This window comes from Sceloporus occidentalis, unplaced genomic scaffold (genome assembly GCF_023333645.1).
Source record: "Sceloporus occidentalis isolate IW3139 unplaced genomic scaffold, rSceOcc1.0.p SCAF_204, whole genome shotgun sequence".
Taxonomy (NCBI): domain Eukaryota; kingdom Metazoa; phylum Chordata; class Lepidosauria; order Squamata; family Phrynosomatidae; genus Sceloporus; species Sceloporus occidentalis.
In genome coordinates, this window is record NW_028317184.1 from 742,755 (window position 1) to 767,856 (window position 25,102).

General features: G+C 42.3%; 1 protein-coding gene across 1 annotated transcript in view; it reads right to left on the reverse strand.

The window, feature by feature from the left end:
* The window catches only part of LOC149277993 (cytosolic phospholipase A2 gamma-like), a 46,318-nt gene that overhangs the window by 12,489 nt on the left and 8,727 nt on the right, over positions 1–25,102 (reverse strand). Inside the window, exons 6-8 of the mRNA XM_089502485.1 lie at positions 22,113–22,235; positions 1,272–1,325; positions 650–718 (exon numbers count right to left, since the gene is read on the reverse strand). Coding sequence (XP_089358611.1) covers positions 650–718; positions 1,272–1,325; positions 22,113–22,235 — 246 coding nt within the window. The remainder of the gene's footprint in view (positions 1–649; positions 719–1,271; positions 1,326–22,112; positions 22,236–25,102) is intronic.

Below are 25,102 nucleotides of genomic sequence, written 5' to 3' on the forward strand. Positions count from 1 at the left end.
TTCGAAACGAAGCATAAAATGTTAGTTAGTTAGTTCTTGCTGTGGGAGCTATGCATGGTGTTCCCATCAGTCAAGTTTTGACGATGGGACTTTGCCCAAGTGAACAGGAAGAACAGCATTGGACATGTTGCTTCACTAAGAAAATAAATAAGAAAATAATATGGTAAGTTGTAATGAAATAACTGTCATTTAAATGGAATATTACATGTGTAGAAGGTAGAACACATATGGGAAAACAGAATACTTCAACAGCAGCTTGAAAAAACAGAGGGGGAAGGAGATTCCATTTTAGTATACTGTAGGTGTAGAAATCTTCAGCAAACAATACTAAGAAGGTACAGTGAGCTTTCAAAATAATTAAGACGTTTTAAAATCAAAGCATAGACCACTTCAGTTTAAGTAGTTTTTAGGGGTATAGCAATAGCTCAAAATGTGAGTGCTATCATTGGGTAATGTCTACCATGGTGTTTATGATGATCAGTTCCATGTTATTGACCATCTTTTAATTCTGCTGAACCAGCGAGATAATGGTATGGCCTCTTAATGTGTATAATAATACAACTTTATCAAAGGTTATTCATTTTGTAAATCTCATTCTCTTCACATAGTGTAAATTTCTCACTGCATATGGCCTAGTGCTTTCTCAAACCTTTGTATTCATCACTTGTATTTACACCTTTGTTGCATGCTGCTTTTCCGAACGTGTCACCAATATGATCTGTAAAAGAAGATGCCATAAAGCATTATCCTGACACTGCATTATGATACAGTATACTAATTATCTGTGTGTGAGTATAACCTAGGCAGAGAGTGGGTGGAGGCAAACACTAGCCCTCCATGCCTAGAGATGACATTTTGATTCTAGAGTCCAATCAACCAGATCTCAAAACCAGAAAGTTCACAGATTTTTGTTACTTGCTAATTGCTCTATTGGGATTTATGTTTATTACAAAATAATATGAGGAAACTCAGGTTGCTGTGAGTATTTCTAGGCCACATGACTGAGAACATAACTGCATGTCTCAATTATGACTTTTTTGGACTCACAAATTTCTTGGAATAAAAGATTTGCTGAACTGTAAGTATTGATATTAAATACTACCACCTTGGTTCCATGGGATGCTGTTACATATTTCAGCAGAGTGACATGCATGTAAACTATTGGCTGCTAGAGAGATGGGCAAGGAGATTTGAGTCAGAAACTCATATGAAAACTTATGTTTCTTTCTACTGGCTTATCTGATCAAAAATATTGTAGTGAATGTTTGTACCTTTAAGGATACCCCAGATTGCTTCCTTGCTGGCAAGGGCGCTTCCCCACAATCCTAAAATGAACAGAAAAACAGAACATTAATCTAATGACACAAAGCCTTCCTTTAGTGAACATAAATGTAGTCTAAAACACAAAGTAATACAGCAATTTAACTTAAAAAAAAAAACACATGCCCATCATGTTCATCAACACTGTTAATCCAGAAGAATGTGCAAAACCCACATTGAATCAGTTTCCTGGTTTCTCACCAGGTCATTAAAGCTATTGTCAGGCATGAGCTGCGAGGCAAGGAGACGGCGACAAGGAGACATTCATGGAGAGTGTAAGAGAGTGAAAATTCTGAGCTTCATTTTCATTTGTCCTGTAAGAGGCCTTCCTTGTTTTTGTAAAATTGCACAAGTTGACAAAATTGGCCAAATTTGTGAAAAAGGAAATTCTTATGAATGTGAAAGTTTAATTTACACTTTATTTTGAGTGCCTGGATTAGCTGGGTATCAAAGAGTAGTAGATATAGATGGAGAGTATATATAGTCCAGCCAAGTATAGTGTCATAGCTCTTGCCGCTGCAGACAGAGGGAGAGGCTTGTCTCAGTTCTGGGGTTGTCTTGGCACCACATCTCCTACAAGGCTGATCCAGGCTTCTTCCAGGAGGTGTGGCTGTACAAAATGATGTCATCAGGGGGTGCCATATTTCAACCTCCACATTCCAGTGATTTGTGAACAATGTCATCTGTGATATTTTATATATCTTTATGGTGGTTTATCTAGACCACATTCTTATCTTCTCGGCCACCCTACAGGAGCTCATGTGCACCAGGGTTCTCACCTGCCTATGAAAACATCACTTATTTACAAAAATCGAGAAATGCCAGTTTGCATGGGTGCAAGAAGTGCATTAGGTGGATGGGTGGATTGGTGGTTATGTGACCGTGAACAATTGTGTGCTGTGGATATCACTACCATTTTAAAGAATCAAATAAATTACTCATTCCAATGAACTTCTGGTGAGCCGGCTCTTATTTGGTTTTTCTTGCATTCTAACTGCTGATTGTAGTGTCTAGGAATTACACTGCATGGTGCGAGTGCATGTTGATCCTCCACATTGTCTTGCTTATTGTATACTATTGGCCATTCGATGTTGATGATAGCCCCTGTCTTTAGGAACCCTGGACTCTTCCCGGCCACATGTTTCCTCTGTGGTGCGTGATATATAGCTACTTATGCAATTGGGATATAGGTTTTTGTTTATTTTTGTGCATTGTAAAACAGCCAGTTTATGTGGTATCTCAAACTGTTGTATACACGGACTGTACAAAATAAAGTTTGCATAGTGTTTAATCCTGTTTGAAGAGTGTTGTGTCTGTGCCTAACACTGTCAAAATACACACCAGAGGCATAGAAATATTGCAAACCCCTTTTAAAAGGTATAATCTGCACATTTATTTTTCCAAAATGTAAAACTTTGTATTTGTCAATATTACATTTTATGTGACTGTCCAGTACGCCAATTTGACCAAATCTCCTTGCAGAAGAATGATGTATGTCAAAAAGTGCTTAAAGGAACATGTTATAAAAGTCATAACTATTCTTATTACTTTAAAATGAAAATCTACAGCAGTTTCATTGTGCTCACGCTTTACAAATAAAAAGATATTTAAACATGCCTGCCTCCATAAAGAGGTTTGCCTCATATTGTTCCAGCAGACCTAGAGGTTATTATTAGACCATGAAAACGAGCACGAAGAGGCCGTTTTTTTGTTCGTTCCGAAGACATGCCGAAGAGAATACAGTGCCGGCAAAACGTAGGAGAAGACGAAGACTTACAACCATGAAGAATCGAAGTTCGTTTTTGCCGCGCAGCCGCCAAAATTTCAAACAGGAGTGAGCTGATCTCGTCTGTCCAATCAGCTCACTCTTGTGACGTCATGCTAAGGGTCTCGTCCAATGCCTGTGCTGCTGTTTTTTTAATTCTGAAGGCGCCTTTATAAGACCAGAGCTTGCCTGAGAGATCCATTCATTTTTCGCTGTGACTGCTTTGGCAACACTGCTGTGCTGCATCCGAGCGTTACAGAGAGAGATTGTTCTGTTCTGTGTGAGACTGATAAGCCTTAGCCTGCCATTTCTCACAGTGTACTTCATCCTCACTTCAGTTCTACTTAATTAATATATTTAATAATAATAATTTGATTTAATTTTTTATTTTATTTAATTTGTCATCAACTGTAGTGTAAGTGCTGTTGAGTTGACAGTGCACCCAGTGCCTCAGTGGCACTGGGGTGCCCTTGCCCTGGGCTGGCACTAGTGCCTACTGCCTGTCCTGCTTAAATAAATTAAATAGAATTTATAAATAATAATTTAATAGAATCTATAATTTAATAGTACATTATAATATTATATATATATTTGTCAGTCATATATATATATACTATAGTATACTAGTGTAGAGTGTACTGTAGACATTCAAGACATCTACTAGTGTCTAATCTAAAATCAGTAATATCAATAATTCTATAATTCTTATCTTCTTAAATTAGCTATAAATAAAAGTAATAATATTAATTAATTACTACTAGCGTATAGTTCAGCTAATCTTATTAGTACTGGTGCTGCAGCTCTATAGTTTGTGCTTTGCTTTAGCAACAGCAAGAGACCAAGTCAATTTTTCTTAATTAATAATCTTTCATTTTATTTCATTTGTTTTGCTCACCTCAGTCCATCAGTGAAGTGAACTTGTTGGGCTAGTGAGTGCAGCTGCATAAGTGCTGTGTTTTTTTTTGATCAGCAAGCAGTGACGTTAACTGTTTTGCAAAGATTTTCTCATTTATTTTACATTTTATTTCAATTTTATTAAAAGTACCCTTAGTGTTTTGCTCACCTCAGTCCATCAGTGAAGTGAACTTGTTGGGCTAGTGAGTGCAGCCGCATAAGTGCTGTGTGTTTTTGTTCAGCAAGCAGTGAAGCTAACTGTTTTGCTGTGACATTTTATTTTATTTCTTTTCAAGAAAAATTGACTGTGTGACGACAACAATTGTACTAAGCAAAGCTTCAAGCTACTAGCTGTAGTACTAAAATAATTCTAATCTTCTTTAATCTTAATCTATAATATATTATAAATAATATATAAAAATATAAATTCTAATTCATAATCTATAATATAAGTAATTCTAATTCTAAATTCTAATTCATAATCTATATTCTTCTACCTATAATACCTAATATATAAGTAAATTATTTCTAATCTATTAATATTATATAACTTAATATTAATTAATAAATCATATACTGAATCTGATTTAACCTCACTTTAGCTTAGTGGGTTTGAGAGCGTCTGCCTAGAGATAGACTTATAGTAAGGAAATATAGCTTTAGGCTAGCATAGTAGTAGGCTAAGCTCTTAGGCCCGTGTAAATTCAAATTAAAAATAAAATACTGCTAGTTATATAAATAGTTAATCTTGAGTTAATAATTTAAATAACTTTAGCACTTTGGCAGATTGCACACAACAGCACAGTGCAGTAGTGCATAGTTTTACTTTTTAAGCAGTAGCACTGAAGAGAACGTCCTCTAATTTTTTTGTCTTTAATTCGTTTTTCCTTTTTTTATTTATTTTTTTTTATAGTTTTTTAAACACTACACTACACTACACACACAACACAAAATTTGAAATGGATCCTCCTTTTGGGACTAAGGAGGGACAAGCTCCATCTACCACCCCACCAGTTCTAAGATGCAGCCTTTGCGTCAGTCTAGTCGGCCAAGTAGGCCAAGCTCTCGCTTATCATTTGGGGAAGCATTGCTTGAAGGATCATCAAGTAAAGGAAAGGCACCAAAAGCAGGCAGTAGTAGTGCGGCTAGGCCCACAAGCTCTATGGTTTTTTTACGGAAAGCCTAAAGCACCAGAAGCACGTTCAAAGTTAAAGGGTAGCACAAGTAGTACCAGCCCAGTGACTAAAAAGAAGTGCCTTTTGCCCCAAGCAGCATCTTCCCCATCCACCAGCAGCATGCAAGGTACCAAGCAGAGCCAAATTAGCAGCAAGACTCAGAGGGGTCCCAAACCAAAGCGATCTCATTCCTTTGTAGGGAAAACCACCACCACCACCACCCCCACCTCTACCGCCTCTACCACCACTAGTGCTGCGCCTACTGTTCCCACTGGTACCGCCACGCCATGTCCTCCTAGTACCTCTAGCAAGCCACCAAGTCCTTACAAAATTTTTGTAAAGACAGTTAGAGAGAGGGCTACACATAGTGGAACTCCACCTAGCGAGGTAGCAGAGGAGCCTGAGACTGAGAGGCCAAGTGCAGAGTCTATTCTTCCTGCTCGCACTACTACTAGTCACGAGTCTCACGACGATATCAGTCTTAGCTCCAGCCTAGCAGGAATTCCATTCGATCTGGCTAATGAAGAGCTAGACTATGAGCCAGAGGAAGTAGAGGAGATGAGTGGTCAGGAATCAGATTCCTCAGGGAGCAGTGTCCAAATGACTAGTGCACAATTTTCCCCTGAGCCTCCACCTTCTCCGCTACGATCATCACCACCACCACCACCACCAGCAGCAGCAGCAAAACCTAGCAAATCTAAAGCAATTAGCAGTCCCACTATGGCCAGTACTGTTACCACCAGTCCCACCACCACTAGTTCTGCCTCTGTCCATCCACCCCGAGCAGTAGGAGCAGCACCCAAGGCACACTCCAAGGCTATGCGCACCCCAATTTGGGAGCACTTTGAAAATGTTGAAGAAGGGCGCTATGGAAAGTGCAAACATTGTGGGAAGCTAATAAGCAGAGGGAAAGTGTCTGGCCATTTTACCAGTGCTAGCATGAAGCATCACCTCAGCACTCAACACAACGCTGTGCTATTGGGGAAAGATGCAGAGGGAAAACTTAGTGCAGGCAGCATAGCTGGTGGCCGTGGAAAAACCCCAACAGCTTCTTCTTCTGAGCCAATAGCAGCAGCAGCAGCAGCAGCAGCAGCAGCAGCAACTAGTGCTGGCAGCCAGAGACCAAGGCAGGTTGGAGCACTGCATGTCCAGCCCACCCTGGAACAATTTGTGGCATTCCAATCCAAAAGGTCAATGCCCAAACAGCAGGCCAATAAAGTAACGCGACTGATTGGTCAGTTCATTGCTGTTGGAGGGGCATCCTTCTCTATGATCGAAGGGGAGCCTTTCAAACAATTGATGGCGGCTGTGGCTCCACAATATACAGTTCCGTCACGTTCCACTTTCAGCAGGAACATTGTCCCCTCATTGTATCGGTCCTGTGTTGCAGCAGTGAAAGAGGAGCTTTCCAAGGCTGCTGGTCAGTCTGTTCATTTCACTACAGATTTGTGGAGTGCACCTAGCGGCCAGCCTGCCTTTCTTTCTTTGACAGCACACTGGTGGCAGCCCGGTGTGTCTAAGGAAGCTGCTGCAGCAGGCTACCGATCTTTCCTTCTCCATGCAGAAGTGATGGATGAAAAGCACACTTCCCAAAACATTCTGCATGCGATGAGGAAAATGTTTAGCCTTTGGGTGGGAGCAGAGGCGGGCACCAATGTTGAAGTTGGTTTTGTGGTAACTGACGGAGGTGCCAATATGGTGAAAGCGCTGCGAGATGGTCATATTGTTGGTGTGCGCTGTGCAGCCCACATCATCCATCTTGTAGTGAAGGCAGCAATGTCAGAAGGAACTAATGTGACAGCAGTAGTTCTGTCCCGCTGCAGAAAGATCGCTGGGCACTTTCACCATAGTGTTAAGGCTAGCCAACTTTTGAGGGAAGAGCAAGAGAGGTCAGGTCTTCCCGTACACTGCCTACGTCAGGATGTCAGTGTGGAGGTAGCATGCAGACTATGTCAGACACCCTAGGGAGCAGTATAACATAATTATATGAAAAATATAAATTACAGTCATTATAGGTGTAGAAGGACTTAAAGTGATCTGACCTAACCAAACAATATTTGGCCAGTTCAATTCACATGCACACAAAAAGGACAGAGACTTATTGAAGTGCAAATGCAGCCCCCGAAGCCCACATCAAAGGACAACTGTAAATCATGAATTACATTGTATGTATAGTCTGTTTGTAAATAGTGTGTGATAGTGTTAGTATTGTCTTTTGATGTTGTATCCCTAAGATTGTATCTATAGGATTGTAAATTGTATGTATTGTCTTTTTGATTAGTTAATCCATATGATTGTAAATTGTATGTTGTGTGATAGTATTGTCTTTTGATATTGTAATTAGTTAACTAATACGAATGTAAATGGCATGTACCTTTGATCCCACCCTATAAGAACTCCCTGTATGTTGCAATCTTCCCATCCTTGCTGCAGTTAGTTACAATCTTTCCATCATTGTTGCAGTCACAACTTCATTACCAATGTAACCCTGTGTGTGTTAGCCTTCATAGGCTTCATCACAGCAATAAACCCTACATTTTCCTATCAAAGAAGCATTTTCCTGTGATTATTCGTGCTACCTGGATTTAAGTTATTAACCCCTAGACGAAGGTGTGTCGGCACCTGGAATCCCCTTTTTCCCCAAATATATCCCATTTCCGACAGTCAGTACACGGTGGAACTCCACGTTAGACATGCTGGAGATGATTTTGGAGCAGCAGAGCGCAATCCATAATCTTGCCTCAGAGCATAATAATGGGATTACATCTCCATTGAATAGGGAGGATTCGACAGTGATCGCCCAGCTAGTGGGAGACCTTAAACCATTCAGGGATGCCACAGAAAATTTAAGATCAAACACTGCCAGTCTGGCCCAGGTAATCCCAGTGTTCTCCCATCTAGGCAGCAAGATGGATGTGTTTCTTGAAAACCGTGAGGCTGTTCAAGGTGGCACTCTACATCCTGACGTAGCAGCCATAGTCAGGAAGCTGAAGGATCTGCTAAAAGTACACCTTCGCAAACGAATGGAAGAGAGTCCCGAAATGATGCTAGCGTGCCTTTGCGATCCAAGAATTAAGGGAAAGCTAGCTTTGAAATTTAATGTTCTCAGTAGCTACCGGGAGCAATTGGTCAACAAGGTGCGTGACTGGCAGCGTAAAATGGGAATGCTGTCCGAGGAGGGAGAGGTGCAGGAGGAGGAAGAGATGATGTGGTCTGCTACTCCTAGCAGCAGCATCAGCAGCAGTGCCACAAGCAGCACAACACAGCTGAGTGGAGCAGCTGCGTTTTGGGAAGAGGCACTTGGGAGTATAGTTGGACCATCTGACAGAGCTAGCAGCAGAAAGGAGAGTAGTGCTGCTGAAATGGTCAAACTTTACCTCTGTGAAGTTCCTTCTGCGCCTAATGTTGATCCTCTTAGCTACTGGGATGAAAAGAAGAGTGTGTGGCCTGCACTCTCATGGGTTGCGCAGCAGCTACTATCATGTCCGCCAACCACTGTTCAAAGTGAGCGCGTGTTTTCTATGACTGGAAACATACTGAGTCCACAGCGCTCACGCATGGCACCTTATCTGAAGGAGCAGATTGCCTTTCTTAAATTCAATCTGCCCAAGTTGGGTTACCCAGCTCTTAGCTTGGAAAGTTAATTTTTTTTCTCTCTAATGTTTAAGGTAGTTTCTCCCCCTGGTTGCACGTGTTTGTGGTGTGGCAACGTCTGCTACCTCCGCCGGTGTAGCCAATTTACGCTAGGGCCTAGTGTCTTAGTTCTGTAAGTCCGCTCCCAAACGCCATGGACTGACAGACTTTCATGCTTTGCCCTGGGGTGAAACAGGTGAGCGGGTCGTCAATTGCCCACTCATTCACCTTTTTCCGTTTCCAACGCTGCTGCTGGTGGTGGTGGTGCCAGTTCGCTTCCTGGCTGAAATCATGCCTCAAATGTCCCTAATGGAGAGGGTAGTTTCTCCCCCCTGGCTGCGTCTGTTTGCGGTGTGGCAACGCCTGCTACCTCCACCGGAGTGGCCAGCTTACGCTAGGGCCTAGTGTCTGAGCTCTGGAAGTCTGCTGCCAAACGTCTAAGACTGACAGTGTTTGGGTGCTTTGCCCTGGGCTGAAACAGGTGAGTGGGTCGCCAATTGCCCACTCATTCGCCTTTCCCATTTTTCAATGCTGGTGGTGGTGGTGCCAGCATCTCTTCTGTGCCAGTTTGCTTCCTGGCTAGAGTCATGCCCAAAATGTCCCTAATGGTAAGGGCAGTTTCTCCCCCCTGGCTGCGTCTGTTTGCGGTGTCGCAACGCCTGCTACCTCCGCCGGAGTGGCCAGCTTACGCTAGGGCCTTGTGTCTGAGCTCTGGAAGTCTGCTCCCAAACGTCTAGGACTGACAGTGTTTGGATGCTTTGCTCTGGGGTGAAACAGGTGAGTGGGTCGCCAATTGCCCACTCATTCGCCTTTTCCATTTCCTTTTCCATTTCCATTTCATTATTTTCCTTCTGATACACAACCAACCAACCAAACATAACACACACAATAACACAAATAACACAGTGACATAACATATAACACACATAACACATATAACACAGTGACAACACACATAACACACATAACACATACACGTACAATTCACAAATCACAAGGACCTTTCCTCTTGTTATTTGTCCTGGCCTTCACTTCTACACTCACTAGCATTAACGCTATAACTCACACTTCATACTATAACATTTTTCCATCCAAATACCTGCCAACAGACCCAACTTTTTCAGGGACAGTCCTGCTTTTTTCCAGTCCTGTCCCATCTAATTTAGCTAAACTAGGTATGCAAATACACGTTGATAGTTATAGCTCGGTAGGTAGCACTAGTATAAACATTAAATAAATATAATAAAGTACTAAATAATAAATGTAACTTTAAAATACATTTAAATAAACCCCTAATTTTTTTTTAAAAACCCATTAAAATTAAAATTAAATTATTATTTAGACATAATACATCTTTAACCAAACCAGTGCACTGCTACTAATCTTAAACATAACCGTACATTAACCCTAAGCTATTTTTTAGTTCTTGTCCAACATTTTTCCATCCACATACCTGCCAACACACCCAAGATTTTGGTGGACAGTCCTGCTTTTTTCCAGTCCTGTCCAGTAAAAGTTGGGTTGTTGCAAAGTATGCCATTGTAAATAGGTAGCAAATGTTAGGCATGTATTACAAGTGGTCCAAAATCAATTTAAAAATGTAAAATAATCCCTATTCTTTTATTAAACATCTATGGATGTGTGATTGTGTATGATAAACGGAGGCCAAGTTCCTTGGAGCATTTGTCTCTAGGTCATTTTGTGTACAGTACACCTCAGTACGTGTGTGCAACTCTATTGGTCGTTTCGGCAGGGGGCTGGCCTGCCATCAACGAATGAAGTGCGTTCTGCAATTCACTCGTTGATGCCAGACCAGCCCCCTGCCGAAACGACCAATAGAGTTGCACACACGTACCTTCATGGCAGCTGCTGCTGCTCCGATGTGTTGTTAACCCCGTATTAACCCCTCCTAGGCAACCAGAAGGGAAACGAAGATTAAACGAGCACAAAGAATGTCCGCGAATATTTGCCCGAAGAGAAGACAGGAATGGGCGAACATTCGCGGAATACGAAGATTTTTTTTCCCCCGAAGACGAGCACGAAGACGAACACGAAGAGCCCCCTGGTGCCCAAGTCTAGTTATTATTGCTCAGTGATGTGATGTTTTAGGCAAAACATTATGAAAACATATGTTTTAATCTGATGCTAGTAATAAAAAATGGTTGCAGTTCCCCTTTAAAGCAGCTATCACCATATCTCTCAAGTGTCAAGTTTAGGATGGACGATTTAGGACTCAAATCTCTGTCTCTTTTTTCAGCTTATATACAGTACCTACATTCCCAGAGCTTAGCACTGGTAATAGGTGTTAGAAAAATGTTTATGTTATCGTAAATATTATTGCTGTCAAAGACAAAAGAAAGCAGGGAATGTCTAGTCTATGATATATGGACGAGTTCACGCCGACATGTCTACTCTATGTTCTTCTATATATATATATATATATATGTGCAAAGGGTCAAGTCTAGGCCATTCTTAATTATGCAGCTTAAAGAGGTGTAACCTGCTTGAAAAGTAACCAATCAGAAAGAAGCATGCTATTAGAAGTAGATAAGATGCTATATAAACCAAGTAATCTTAATGTGTAATTAGACAACGCTTCGACTTTTGTGTGTTGTGTGCCTTGTCTCGATTATGCGCATGATCTAATTAAAGGAAACTCTTTCTGAGGAGAATTCGACCATTAATTCAACCAACATTTTGGTGCCCCCTGTGAGGAGGTTCTGACCGGAGACGGGGACGACAGTCCTGAGGAACTGCACCTCGAGAATCTGCATCTGGGGTAATATAAGTCCTCCAGCTAAGATTGCTGTTAAACAGAGGCACTTTGCGACATCGTCCCTGAAACCGGCAGCATCCTCCCGAAGATTTATTACGGTCTTCTCTTCAGAAATGTGAGTAAGAAAAATATTTCTGGGAAATATTATAAGAGGTCAAAGTCTGTCAGGGACTACTGAAATAAATTACTGCGTATGCATTCGATAATAAGGAATAGTACTTGGAGTACTGAGGCTGATCAGGAGAAATGTGCACAGGTAGTTAGTCATTATTTTTGTGATAGCGAATTGTTGTTTGTAATTGTGACAATACTGTTGATGTTGGTTGCGGCTTGTATTATTGTGAAAGAGTATCACAAGACCTTAAAGAGAAGAGCTCTTATGGTCCAGGGACAGCTATACCAACCCATGTCACAAATCTTGTCTGAATGAATCTGTGTGAATGACTGTTCAGGAGTCCTTTACGGCGAACGAACAGTTAATAAGGTTGTTGTTAATACGCCCCCCGGCATTTGTGAGAAGCTCTCTGTGATCAAGTGCTGGGATTGCAAGTGAACAACTTCGCTGCGAGAGTGATTTATCTGCCTTTACTGTCTAGGAACGGTATCTTATAAATACCAAGAGCTCTTTGTTTAACCCTGTCCAGATGTGGTATCTTATAAATACCGAGGTCCTTTGTTTAACCCTGTCCAGACGTGGTATCTTATAAATACCAAGAACTCTCTGTTTAACCCTGTCCAGACGTGGTATCTTATAAATACCAAAATATTTTCCTTGTTTTCTGCTTTGCGGTGAGATTGTATCATGGGGAAATCCCACAGTAAGGGAAAGAAACAAAAGGATGAAAGTGTTTTCTTGTGGATAAAGAAGAAACCACTGAAAGAAGACAAACAGTTTATGTATAAACTTAATCAAGAAAATGTTTAGGCATAAATTCACATTGTTCAGGTATAGTGCACTTAAAAATAGAGGGTGAATCCCTCAGGTTTCGGATGGTTGGACCATCCTGGTAGAATCTAGACTCGGAGTGGTTGGACCACTCGGTGAATGTGTGGATTTAGAAGAAAATACGTAGTGACTAAATTATAACATTCCAAATTCTATACCATGTTTCCAGCTGGTTCCAGAATCTGTTAAATGTATGTCTTGTCTGTTATCTGTGATCGATCATAAATTATATGTAGAGTCGACATTAGAAAAGCCTTTTTATCTTTTTATTCTAATGCTTTTATGCTTTTTCCAGAATTAATTTAAATAAGGGTTAATAATTTAAAAGCTAAAATGTATAATTAGCACATATTTTGTTTTTAAGGTAATAAGATATCCTGTATACCTGTCTGTGGTTTTTATTAGACTTGGGCACCAGGGGGCTCTTCGTGTTCGTCTTCGTGCTCGTCATCGGGGGGGAAAAAACCTTCGTATTCCGCGAATATTCGCCCGTTCCTGTCTTCTCTTCGGGCGAATATTCGCGGACATTCTTCGTGCTCGTTTAATCTTCGTTTCCTTCCCGGTTGCCTTGCAGGGGTTAATACGGGGTTAACAACACATCGGAGCAGCAGCAGCTGCCGTGAAGGAACGTGTGTGCAACTCTATTGGTCGTTTCGGCAGGGGGCTGGTCTGGCATCAACTAGTGAATTGCAGAACGCACTTCATTCGTTGATGGCAGGCCAGCCCCCTGCCGAAACGACCAATAGAGTTGCACACACGTACTGAGGTGTACTGTACACAAAATGACCTAGAGACAAATGCTCCAAGGAACTTGGCCTCCGTTTATCATACACAATCACACATCCATAGATGTTTAATAAAAGAATAGGGATTATTTTACATTTTTAAATTGATTTTGGACCACTTGTAATACATGCCTAACATTTGCTACCTATTTACAATGGCATACTTTGCAACAACCCAACTTTTACTGGACAGGACTGGAAAAAAGCAGGACTGTCCACCAAAATCTTGGGTGTGTTGGCAGGTATGCGGATGGAAAAATGTTGGACAAGAACTAAAAAATAGCTTAGGGTTAATGTACGGTTATGTTTAAGATTAGTAGCAGTGCACTGCTTTGGTTAAAGATGTATTATGTCTAAATAATAATTTAATTTTAATGGGTTTAAAAAAAAAATTAGGGGTTTATTTAAATGTATTTTAAAGTTAGATTTATTATTTAGTACTTTATTATATTTATTTAATGTTTATACTAGTGCTACCTACCGAGCTATAACTACCAACGTGTATTTGCATACCTAGTTTAGCTAAATTAGATGGGACAGGACTGGAAAAAAGCAGGACTGTCCCTGAAAAAGTTGGGTCTGTTGGCAGGTATGTGGATGGAAAAATGTTATAGTATGAAGTGTGAGTTATAGCGTTAATGCTAGTGAGTGTAGAAATGAAGGCCAGGACAAATAACAAGAGGAAAGGTCCTTGTGATTTTTGCATTGTACGTGTATGTGTTATGTGTGTTATGTGTGTTGTCACTTGTCACTGTGTTATATGTGTTATGTCACTGTGTTATTTGTGTTATTGTGTGTGTTATGTTTGGTTGGTTGTGTATCAGAAGGAAAATAATGAAATGGAAATGGAAAAGGAAATGGGAAAGGCGAATGAGTGGGCAATTGGCGACCCACTCACCTGTTTCACCCCAGAGCAAAGCATCCAAACACTGTCAGTCCTAGACGTTTGGCAGCGGACTTCCAGAGCTCAGACACAAGGCCCTAGCGTAAGCTGGCCACTCCGGCGGAGGTAGCAGGCGTTGCCACACCGCAAACAGACGCAGCCAGGGGGGAGAAACTGCCCTTACCATTAGGGACATTTGAGGCATGACACTAGCCAGGAAGCGAACTGGCATCGAAGAGACGCTGGCATCACCACCAGCAGCAGCAGCAGAATTGGGAAAGGCGAATGAGTGGGCAATTGGCGACCCACTCACCTGTTTCACCCCAGGGCAAAGCACCCAAACACTGTCAGTCCTAGACGTTTGGCAGCGGACTTCCAGAGCTCAGACACAAGGCCCTAGCGTAAGCTGGCCACTCCGGCGGAGGTAGCAGGCGTTGCCACACCGCAAACAGACGCAGCCAGAGGGGAGAAACTGCCCTTACCACTAGGGACATTTTGGGCATGACTCTAGCCAGGAAGCGAACTGGCAGAGAAGAGATGCTGGCACCACCACCACCAGCAGCAGCATTGAAAAATGGGAAAGGCGAATGAGTGGGCAATTGGCGACCCACTCACCTGTTTCACCCCAGGGCAAAGCACCCAAACACTGTCAGTCCTAGACGTTTGGCAGCGGACTTCCAGAGCTCAGACACAAGGCCCTAGCGTAAGCTGGCCACTCCGGCGGAGGTAGCAGGCGTTGCCACACCGCAGACAGAGGCAGCCAGGGGGGAGAAACTGCCCTTACCATTAGGGACATTTGAGGCATGACACTAGCCAGGAAGCGAACTGGCATCGAAGAGACGCTGGCACCACCACCAGCAGCAGCAGCAGCAGAATTGGGAAAGGCGAATGAGTGGGCAATTGGCGACCCACTCACCTGTTTCACCCCAGGGCAAAGCACCCAAACACTGTCAGTCCTAGACGTTTGGCAGCAGACTTCCAGAGCTCAGACACTAGGCCCTAGCGTAAGCTGGCCACTCCGGCGGAGGTAGCAGGCGTTGCCACACCGCAAACAGACGCAGCCAGGGGGGAGAAACTGCCCTTACCATTAGGGACATTTAAGGCATGACACTAGCCAGGAAGCGAACTGGCAGAGAAGAGACGCTGGCACCACCACCAGCAGCAGCAGCAGAATTGGGTAAGGCGAATGAGTGGGCAATTGGCGACCCGCTCACCTGTTCCACCCCAGAGCAAAGCATCCAAACACTGTCAGTCCTAGACGTTTGGCAGCAGACTTCCAGAGCTCAGACACTAGGCCCTAGCGTAAGCTGGCTACATTGGCGGAGGTAGCAGGCGTTGCCACACCGCAGCAAGTGCAACCAGGGGGGGAGAAACTACCCTCTCCATTAGGGACATTTAAGGCATGACACTAGCCAGGAAGCGAACTGGCATCGAAGAGACGCTGGCACCACCAGCAGCAGCAGCAGCAGCATTGGAAAAGGCGAATGAGTGGGCAATTGACGACCCGCTCACCTGTTTCACCCCAGGGCAAAGCATCCAAAGACTGTCAGTCCTTGGCGTTTGGGAGCAGACTTCCAGAACTCAGACACTAGGCCCTAGCGTAAATTGGCTACACCGGCGGAGGTAGCAGGCATTGCCACACCGCAGCAAGTGCAACCAGGGGGAGAAACTACCCTCTCCATTAGGGACATTTGAGGCATGATTTCAGCCAGGAAGCGAACTGGCAAAAGATGCTGGCACCACCACCAGCAGCACCGTTGGAAAAGGAAAAAGGTGAATGAGTGGGCAATTGACGACCCGCTCACCTGTTTCACCCCAGGGCAAAGCATGAAAGTCTGTCAGTCCATGGCGTTTGGGAGCGGACTTCCAGAACTCAGACACTAGGCCCTAGCGTAAATTGGCTACACCGGCGGAGGTAGCAGACGTTGCCACACCGCAAACACGTGCAACCAGGGGGAGAAACTACCTTAAACATTACAGATAAAAAAAATTAACTTTCCAAGCTAAGAGCTGGGTAACCCAACTTGGGCAGATTGAATTTAAGGAAGGCAATCTGCTCCATCAGATGAGGTGCCATGCGTGAGCGCTGTGGACTCAGTATGTTTCCAGTCATAGAAAACACGCGCTCACTTTGAACAGTGGTTGGCGGACATGATAGTAGCTGCTGCGCAACCCATGAGAGTGCAGGCCACACACTCTTCTTTTCATCCCAGTAGCTAAGAGGATCAACATTAGGCGCAGAAGGAACTTCACAGAGGTAAAGTTTGACCATTTCAGCAGCACTACTCTCCTTTCTGCTGCTAGCTCTGTCAGATGGTCCAACTATACTCCCAAGTGCCTCTTCCCAAAACGCAGCTGCTCCACTCAGCTGTGTTGTGCTGCTTGTGGCACTGCTGCTGATGCTGCTGCTAGGAGTAGCAGACCACATCATCTCTTCCTCCTCCTGCACCTCTCCCTCCTCGGACAGCATTCCCATTTTACGCTGCCAGTCACGCACCTTGTTGACCAATTGCTCCCGGTAGCTACTGAGAACATTAAATTTCAAAGCTAGCTTTCCCTTAATTCTTGGATCGCAAAGGCACGCTAGCATCATTTCGGGACTCTCTTCCATTCGTTTGCGAAGGTGTACTTTTAGCAGATCCTTCAGCTTCCTGACTATGGCTGCTATGTCAGGATGTAGAGTGCCACCTTGAACAGCCTCACGGTTTCCAAGGAACACATCCATCTTGCTGCCTAGATGGGAGAACACTGGGATTACCTGGGCCAGACTGGCAGTGTTTGAGCTTAAATTTTCTGTGGCATCCCTGAATGGTTTAAGGACTGCCACTAGCTGGGCGATCACTGTCCAATCCTCCCTATTCAATGGAGAGGTAATCCCAATATTGTGCTCTGAGGCAAGATTATGGATTGCCCTCTGCTGCTCCAAAATCCTCTCGAGCATGTCTAACGTGGAGTTCCACCGTGTACTGACATCCTGACGTAGGCAGTGTACGGGAAGACCTGACCTCTCTTGCTCTTCCCTCAAAAGTTGGCTAGCCTTAACACTATGGTGAAAGTGCCCAGCGATCTTTCTGCAGCGGGACAGAACTACTGCTGCCACATTAGTTCCTTCTGACATTGCTGCCTTCACTACAAGATGGATGATGTGGGCTGCACAGCGCACACCAACAATATGACCATCTCGCAGCGCTTTCACCATATTGGCACCTCCGTCAGTTACCACAAAACCAACTTCAACATTGGTGCCCGCCTCTGCTCCCACCCAAAGGCTAAACATTTTCCTCATCGCATGCAGAATGTTTTGGGAAGTGTGCTTTTCATCCATCACTTCTGCATGGAGAAGGAAAGATCGGTAGCCTGCTGCAGCAGCTTCCTTAGACACACCGGGCTGCCACCAGTGTGCTGTCAAAGAAAGAAAGGCATGCTGGCCGCTAGGTGCACTCCACAAATCTGTAGTGAAATGAACAGACTGACCAGCAGCCTTGGAAAGCTCCTCTTTCACTGCTGCAACACAGGACCGATACAATGAGGGGACAATGTTCCTGCTGAAAGTGGAACGTGACGGAACTGTATATTGTGGAGCCACAGCCGCCATCAATTGTTTGAAAGGCTCCCCTTCGATCATAGAGAAGGATGCCCCTCCAACAGCAATGAACTGACCAATCAGTCGCGTTACTTTATTGGCCTGCTGTTTGGGCATTGACCTTTTGGATTGGAATGCCACAAATTGTTCCAGGGTGGGCTGGACATGCAGTGCTCCAACCTGCCTTGGTCTCTGGCTGCCAGCACTAGTTGCTGCTGCTGCTGCTGCTGCTGCTATTGGCTCAGAAGAAGAAGCTGTTGGGGTTTTTCCACGGCCACCAGCTATGCTGCCTGCACTAAGTTTTCCCTCTGCATCTTTCCCCAATAGCACAGCGTTGTGTTGAGTGCTGAGGTGATGCTTCATGCTAGCACTGGTAAAATGGCCAGACACTTTCCCTCTGCTTATTAGCTTCCCACAATGTTTGCACTTTCCATAGCGCCCTTCTTCAACATTTTCAAAGTGCTCCCAAATTGGGGCGCGCATAGCCTTGGAGTGTGCCTTGGGTGCTGCTCCTACTGCTCGGGGTGGATGAACAGAGGCAGAACTAGTGGTGGTGGGACTGGTGGTAACAGTACTGGCCATAGTGGGACTGCTAATTGCTTTAGATTTGCTAGGTTTTGCTGCTGCTGCTGCTGGTGGTGGTGGTGGTGATGATCGTAGCGGAGAAGGTGGAGGCTCAGGGGAAAATTGTGCACTAGTCATTTGGACACTGCTCCCTGAGGAATCTGATTCCTGACCACTCATCTCCTCTACTTCCTCTGGCTCATAGTCTAGCTCTTCATTAGCCAGATCGAATGGAATTCCTGCTAGGCTGGAGCTAAGACTGATATCGTCGTGAGACTCGTGACTAGTAGTAGTGCGAGCAGGAAGAATAGACTCTGCACTTGGCCTCTCAGTCTCAGGCTCCTCTGCTACCTCGCTAGGTGGAGTTCCACTATGTGTAGCCCTCTCTCTAACTGTCTAACCTTTTGTAAGGACTTGGTGGCTTGCTAGAGGTACTAGGAGGACATGGCGTGGCGGTACCAGTGGGAACAGTAGGCGCAGCACTAGTGGTGGTAGAGGCGGTAGAGGTGGGGGTGGTGGTGGTGGTGGTTTTCCCTACAAAGGAATGAGATCGCTTTGGTTTGGGACCCCTCTGAGTCTTGCTGCTAATTTGGCTCTGCTTGGTACCTTGCATGCTGCTGGTGGATGGGGAAGATGCTGCTTGGGGCAAAAGGCACTTCTTTTTAGTCACTGGGCTGGTACTACTTGTGCTACCCTTTAACTTTGAACGTGCTTCTGGTGCTTTAGGCTTTCCGTAAAAAACCATAGAGCTTGTGGGCCTAGCCGCACTACTACTGCCTGCTTTTGGTGCCTTTCCTTTACTTGATGATCCTTCAAGCAATGCTTCCCCAAATGATAAGCGAGAGCTTGGCCTACTTGGCCGACTAGACTGACGCAAAGGCTGCATCTTAGAACTGGTGGTGGTGCTGGTGGTGGTGCTGGTGGTGGCGGTGGTAGATGGAGCTTGTCCCTCCTTAGTCCCAAAAGGAGGATCCATTTCAAATTTTGTGTTGTGTGTGTAGTGTAGTGTAGTGTTTAAAAAACTATAAAAAAAATAAAAAAAAATAAAAAAAAAGGAAAAACGAATTAAAGACAAAAAATTAGAGGAAGTTCTCTTCAGTGCTACTGCTTAAAAAGTAAAACTATGCACTACTGCACTGTGCTGTTGTGTGCAATCTGCCAAAGTGCTAAAGTTATTTAAATTATTAACTCAAGATTAACTATTTAATAACTAGCAGTATTTTATTTTTAATTTGAATTTACACGGGCCTAAGAGCTTAGCCTACTACTATGCTAGCCTAAAGCTATATTTCCTTACTATAAGTCTACCTCTAGGCAGACGCTCTCAAACCCACTAAGCTAAAGTGAGGTTAAATCAGATTCAGTATATGATTTATTAATTAATATTAAGTTATATAATATTAATAGATTAGAAATAATTTACTTATATATTATGTATTATAGATAGAAGAATATAGATTATGAATTAGAATTTAGAATTACTTATATTATAGATTATGAATTAGAATTTATATTGTTATATATTATTTATAATATATTATAGATTAAGATTAAAGAAGATTAGAATTATTTTAGTACTACAGCTAGTAGCTTGAAGCTTTGCTTAGTACAGCTCGTCACAGTCAATTTTTCTTGAAAAGAATTAGAAATAAAATAAAATGTCACAGCAAAACAGTTAGCTTCACTGCTGGCTGCACTCACTAGCCCAACAAGTTCACTTCACTGATGGACTGAGGTGAGCAAAACACTAAGGGTACTTTTAATAAAATTGAAATAAAATGTAAAATAAATGAGAAAATCTTTGCAAAACAGTTAACGTCACTGCTTGCTGATCAAAAAAAAACACAGCACTTATGCGGCTGCACTCACTAGCCCAACAAGTTCACTTCACTGATGGACTGAGGTGAGCAAAACAAATGAAATAAAATGAAAGATTCATTAAGAAAAATTGACTTGGTCTCTTGCTGTTGCTAAAACAAAGCACAAACTATAGAGCTGCAGCACCAGTACTAATAAGATTAGCTGAACTATACGCTAGTAGTAATTATTTAATATTATTACTTTTATTTATAGCTAATTTAATTAACTATTAAGACAAGAAAGAATTATAGAATTATTGATATTACTGATTTTAGATTAGACACTAGTAGATGTCTTGAATGTCTACAGTACACTCTACACTAGTATACTATTACTAACTATAACTGACAAATATATATATAATTTTATAATGAATTCAATTATTAATTATATTAATTAATATTACTGATTTTAAATTAGACACTAGTAGATGAATGTCTACAGTACACTCTACACTAGTATACTATAGAATATATATATATATATGACTGACAAATATATATATATATAATAATGAACTATTAAATTATAGATTCTATTAAATTATTATTTATAAATTCTATTTAATTTATTTAAGCAGGACAGGCAATAGGCACTAGTGCCAGCCCAGGGCAAGGGCACCCCAGTGCCACTGAGGCACTGGGTGCACTGTCAACTCAACAGCACTTACACTACAGTTGATGACAAATTAAATAAAAAAAATTAAATTAATCAAATTATTATTATTAATTATATTAAGTAGCACTGAAGTGAGGATGAAGTACACTGTGAGAAATGGCAGGCTAAGGCTTACCAGTCTCACACAGAACAGAACAATCTCTCTCTGTAACGCTCGGATGCAGCACAGCAGTGTTGCCAAAGCAGTCACAGCGAAAAATGAATGGATCTCTCAGGCAAGCTCTGGTCTTATAAAGGCGCCTTCAGAATTCAAAAAACAGCAGCACAGGCATTGGACGAGACCCTTAGCGTGACGTCACAAGAGTGAGCTGATTGGACAGACGAGATCAGCTCACTCCTGTTTGAAATTTTGGCGGCTGCGCGGCAAAAACGAAGACGATCACGAAGAATCTTCGATTCTTCGTGGTTGTGAGTCTTCGTCTTCTCCTACGTTTTGCCGGCACTGTATTCTCTTCGGCGTGTCTTCGGAACGAACAAAAAAACGGCCTCTTCGTGCTCGTTTTCATGTTCGCCCGAAGACGAATGCGCAAGTCTAGTTTTTATGATATATATTCTTGTTTTATTTTTTGTTCAAATTAATATGCTTAAAGTAACATTATAAGTAACGCACCTCCTTATGGAGTAATCAAGGTCAGATATATCCGTTAACCATGTGGGTACATAGAACATGAACAGAGGAGGATCTTAAAAAAGCTACTGAGCATGTTAAAAAGCCAAAAGAGGATCCCCAACAGTTTGAGACTGATATCCGAGGGCTCTGTAACAGTTATCAATTAAATGGTAATGGTGAAGAAATAGAGAGAGTGTGTCGACGAATTTTGAAATCAGATTAGAGTTTAGTAGAACTGAACTGGAATGGGTCCGATAATCTAAATCCAAGACACCCACTCCCAGGGGACAGTGCTGATTTAAATAATCGATTAAATGTCTTTATAACTGCTTGCACAAACAGGTGGGCTTGTAGAACAAATTGGAGGGAGATAAATAGATATAAGCAGCAACTAAAAATGTGTTTGTGTCTGGGACACGTAAAGAGATAAATGCGAATGTCAGTTAACATATGGTGAACCTCTGTACTGCGACGTTGAATGATGTGTTGGAATATGCTAAGCATTCTGAAAAGTGGCACAAAGAATGGGAGAAAAAGAAAGTGAGAGAATGTTAGCAGGAGAGGAGTATGAAGGAATGTTGTATGAAGGAATGTTGACAGGGAATAACAAAAGAGTGAGAGAGAGATTTCGAGGTCGTACCGAGGTAGAAGAGGTAGAGGTGATAGATGGTCACAAGGATGTTATAATTGTGGAAAGGAAGGTCATTGGGCAAAAGAGTGTCCCGAGCCAGACAAGAGAAAGCAGAATTCCCCAGAACAATGACTAATACAGGAAAAAGAGACATTGGATCTCAGTAATGTTCATGATGTGTTGTTATTGTCAAACTTGCCTGAAATTGATTTAATTGTAAATAACAAACGTGTAACATTTTTTGTTGATTCAGGGGCTTCGCGAACCCTATTGAATCATCCCACCTGCACGGGCATACAGAAAGGGACTGGTAAAATTCACATAAAGGGAGTAAATGGGAGGACACATACCGAAAGCTTATCTGTTCCCCTCCAAATACAACATCCAGAGTCTGGAAAAATAATTACCGCCAGTGTAATATTATCTGAGGTATGTCCCGTAAATCTTCTAGGAAGAGATCTGATTAGAGAGTTGGGAGTGCACATTGCACCCGTGGGAGACAAGTTTGATGTTACAGTGGGGGGAAGAAGAAATAACTATCAAGGACGGCATGATCATTACTACTATGCTTTAAACATAGATTTTACTGAAAATAAGGGAAATATAATACAGGCTTTAGAACTTGTACATAAAACATTCGAGATCTGTGATCATTTACAAGTTCAGCATTCAAATGATTTTCATTGTACAATGTATGTTAAGAAAACAGCAGGAGGAGACGAGTATTATGAATCTAAAAGATGAACAAAGTACTGTAATACAGACAGAATACTTTTACTGGACAAAGGACAGGGGGCATTATCTGGTATATTAACACCCCGAATAACCACACTTTTTGTCTCTGTGTAAACACTACATTTGTCTCCGTGTAAACAGCAAACTGATCAGTAGAAGTCTGTGGGAGATATGGTGTTGCGATGTGAGATTAATCACTCGTGGAAAAGAGATAAAGGAGATATTCAATGCAATACTGAAGTAAGAGAGGTAAATTATCTAATCATTTATTAGCCCAGGCGGCTGAGTTAACGGCTCTCATAGAGGCCTGCAAATGGGCAGTAGACAAACGGGTAAATATCTATACCGACAGTCAATATGTATTTTCTACTATACATGTGTTTCCACAACAATGGAAAAATAGAGGTATGATTACCTCCACAGGGAAACCAATAAATCATAAAGCCCTGATTGAAGAACTATTAACGGTTATAAATCTACCAAAGGAAGTAGCTGTAATAAAGTGTGCAGCCCATACCAACAGCAAGGATCCTATAGCATTAGGCAATAACTGTGCAGATATTGAAGCAAAAAGAATTGCTCAAGAGATGTTTGCCATAATCACTAACGAGATACAAATTAATCACCAGGTTCTGTATGATATGCAGCAGGCTGCCCCTATATCTGAAAAACGATATTGGTGGTCTAAAAAAGCGACTCTATGTAAGAAAATGTTTCACATTAACAACAAACCAATATCGCCAAAATCATTGGTTCGCTATGCAGCCTTATTGAGTCATGGGCTGAGCCATGTCTCAACAGGAGGGATGGTAATAGATAGATAAGGTGTTCCAAAATTACTCTAAAAAAAAAAATAATTTTGTGTGCTAATTGTCTTCATGATAAAAGAAATCATTCCTAGATTTGGAACACCAGAAAGAATATACAGTCATTTTGTCAATCAACTAATCTCCAGATTTGCACAAGTATTTGGTATACAATTAAAGAATCATTGTGCCTATCATCCTCAGTCAGCAGGGTTGGTAGAAAGAAACAATGGAACAATAAATAATAAATTAAAAAAGACCATGGCAGAAACCGGGAAGAATTGGGTTTCTTGCCTACCTATGGTAAAATTGAGGATGCGTATTACACCCAACAAGCAAGGTCTCACCCCATTTGAAGTAATGTACGGGAGACCCTATAGTTTGCCGCAGATAAAGGTAAAAGAGGCAAGTAATGAAAAAGAATTAACCCTAGCAGAATATATGGCAAAAATGTTGAATACCAGATCAATACAAACTGTTAATTCTCTTCCAGAAGCACAAGAGCCAATTCCTGAGAAATTGAGTGTTGGAGATTGGGTACTAATAAGGATAATCAAATGAAAGAATTGGTCATCACCGAGGTGGGAAGGACCGTACCAAGTACTACTAACTACCCCCACGGCATGTAAGATAGCTGAGAGGAGTTGTTGGATACATCAGTCGCACTGTAAGAAGGTAACACCACTTGCTGGTAGTCACTCATTAAGTCTGGGTACAAAGGGGGGTCCAGACGATAGGTTGGACTCGTCTCAAGCCAGTGAAGAAATCCATTCCCCGAACCCTGAGTTGACGGCCAGGTAGGATGAAGGGGTGGTGCCTGCTTATAGTTTATTGGGTAGTGACTGATGCTTTTACAATAATTCCTTATTCTAATGCTAATGCTAAGTGGGATCAAATGGGAAGATACCAAAGCACAAAATCTGACTTTTTCATTAGCAGGAGATAGTTCCATTGAAATTGATCTGTGTAAACTGATTCATTGTGAAAATATTGGGCAAGCAAGAAAATACGCTAAGGCCGATGTATATGTATGCTGGATGCCCGAAAAGCCCCCTGGAAAACGAAGTATAACATCATGTCTTGGTTGGGATTATGCTATGTGGACAACAGCTAGTCGAGATTGGGGATATGATACCCGGGGCAAGAGCGAGTAAAATCAAAACGAGATTATCTGTAAAAAGATTACAATCTGAATGTACCACCTATGATAATTGTAATAAATTACTATTTACTTTAAAAGAACTTATGAAGACGGATGAAAGACTATATACCATAGGCGCGTAGGTTTCTGATAATAAAGCTGTTAGATAAGACTTATACCCCACCTGGAAACGGAACTTGTCATATATTGGACTTGTTTCCCAAGGTTAAGAGACCTGAATTACCTCTAACAGTGCAAATATATGGGGGAAATTACACCTGTATGAAACTTCAGGGTAATAGCAGCTATTTTGATTA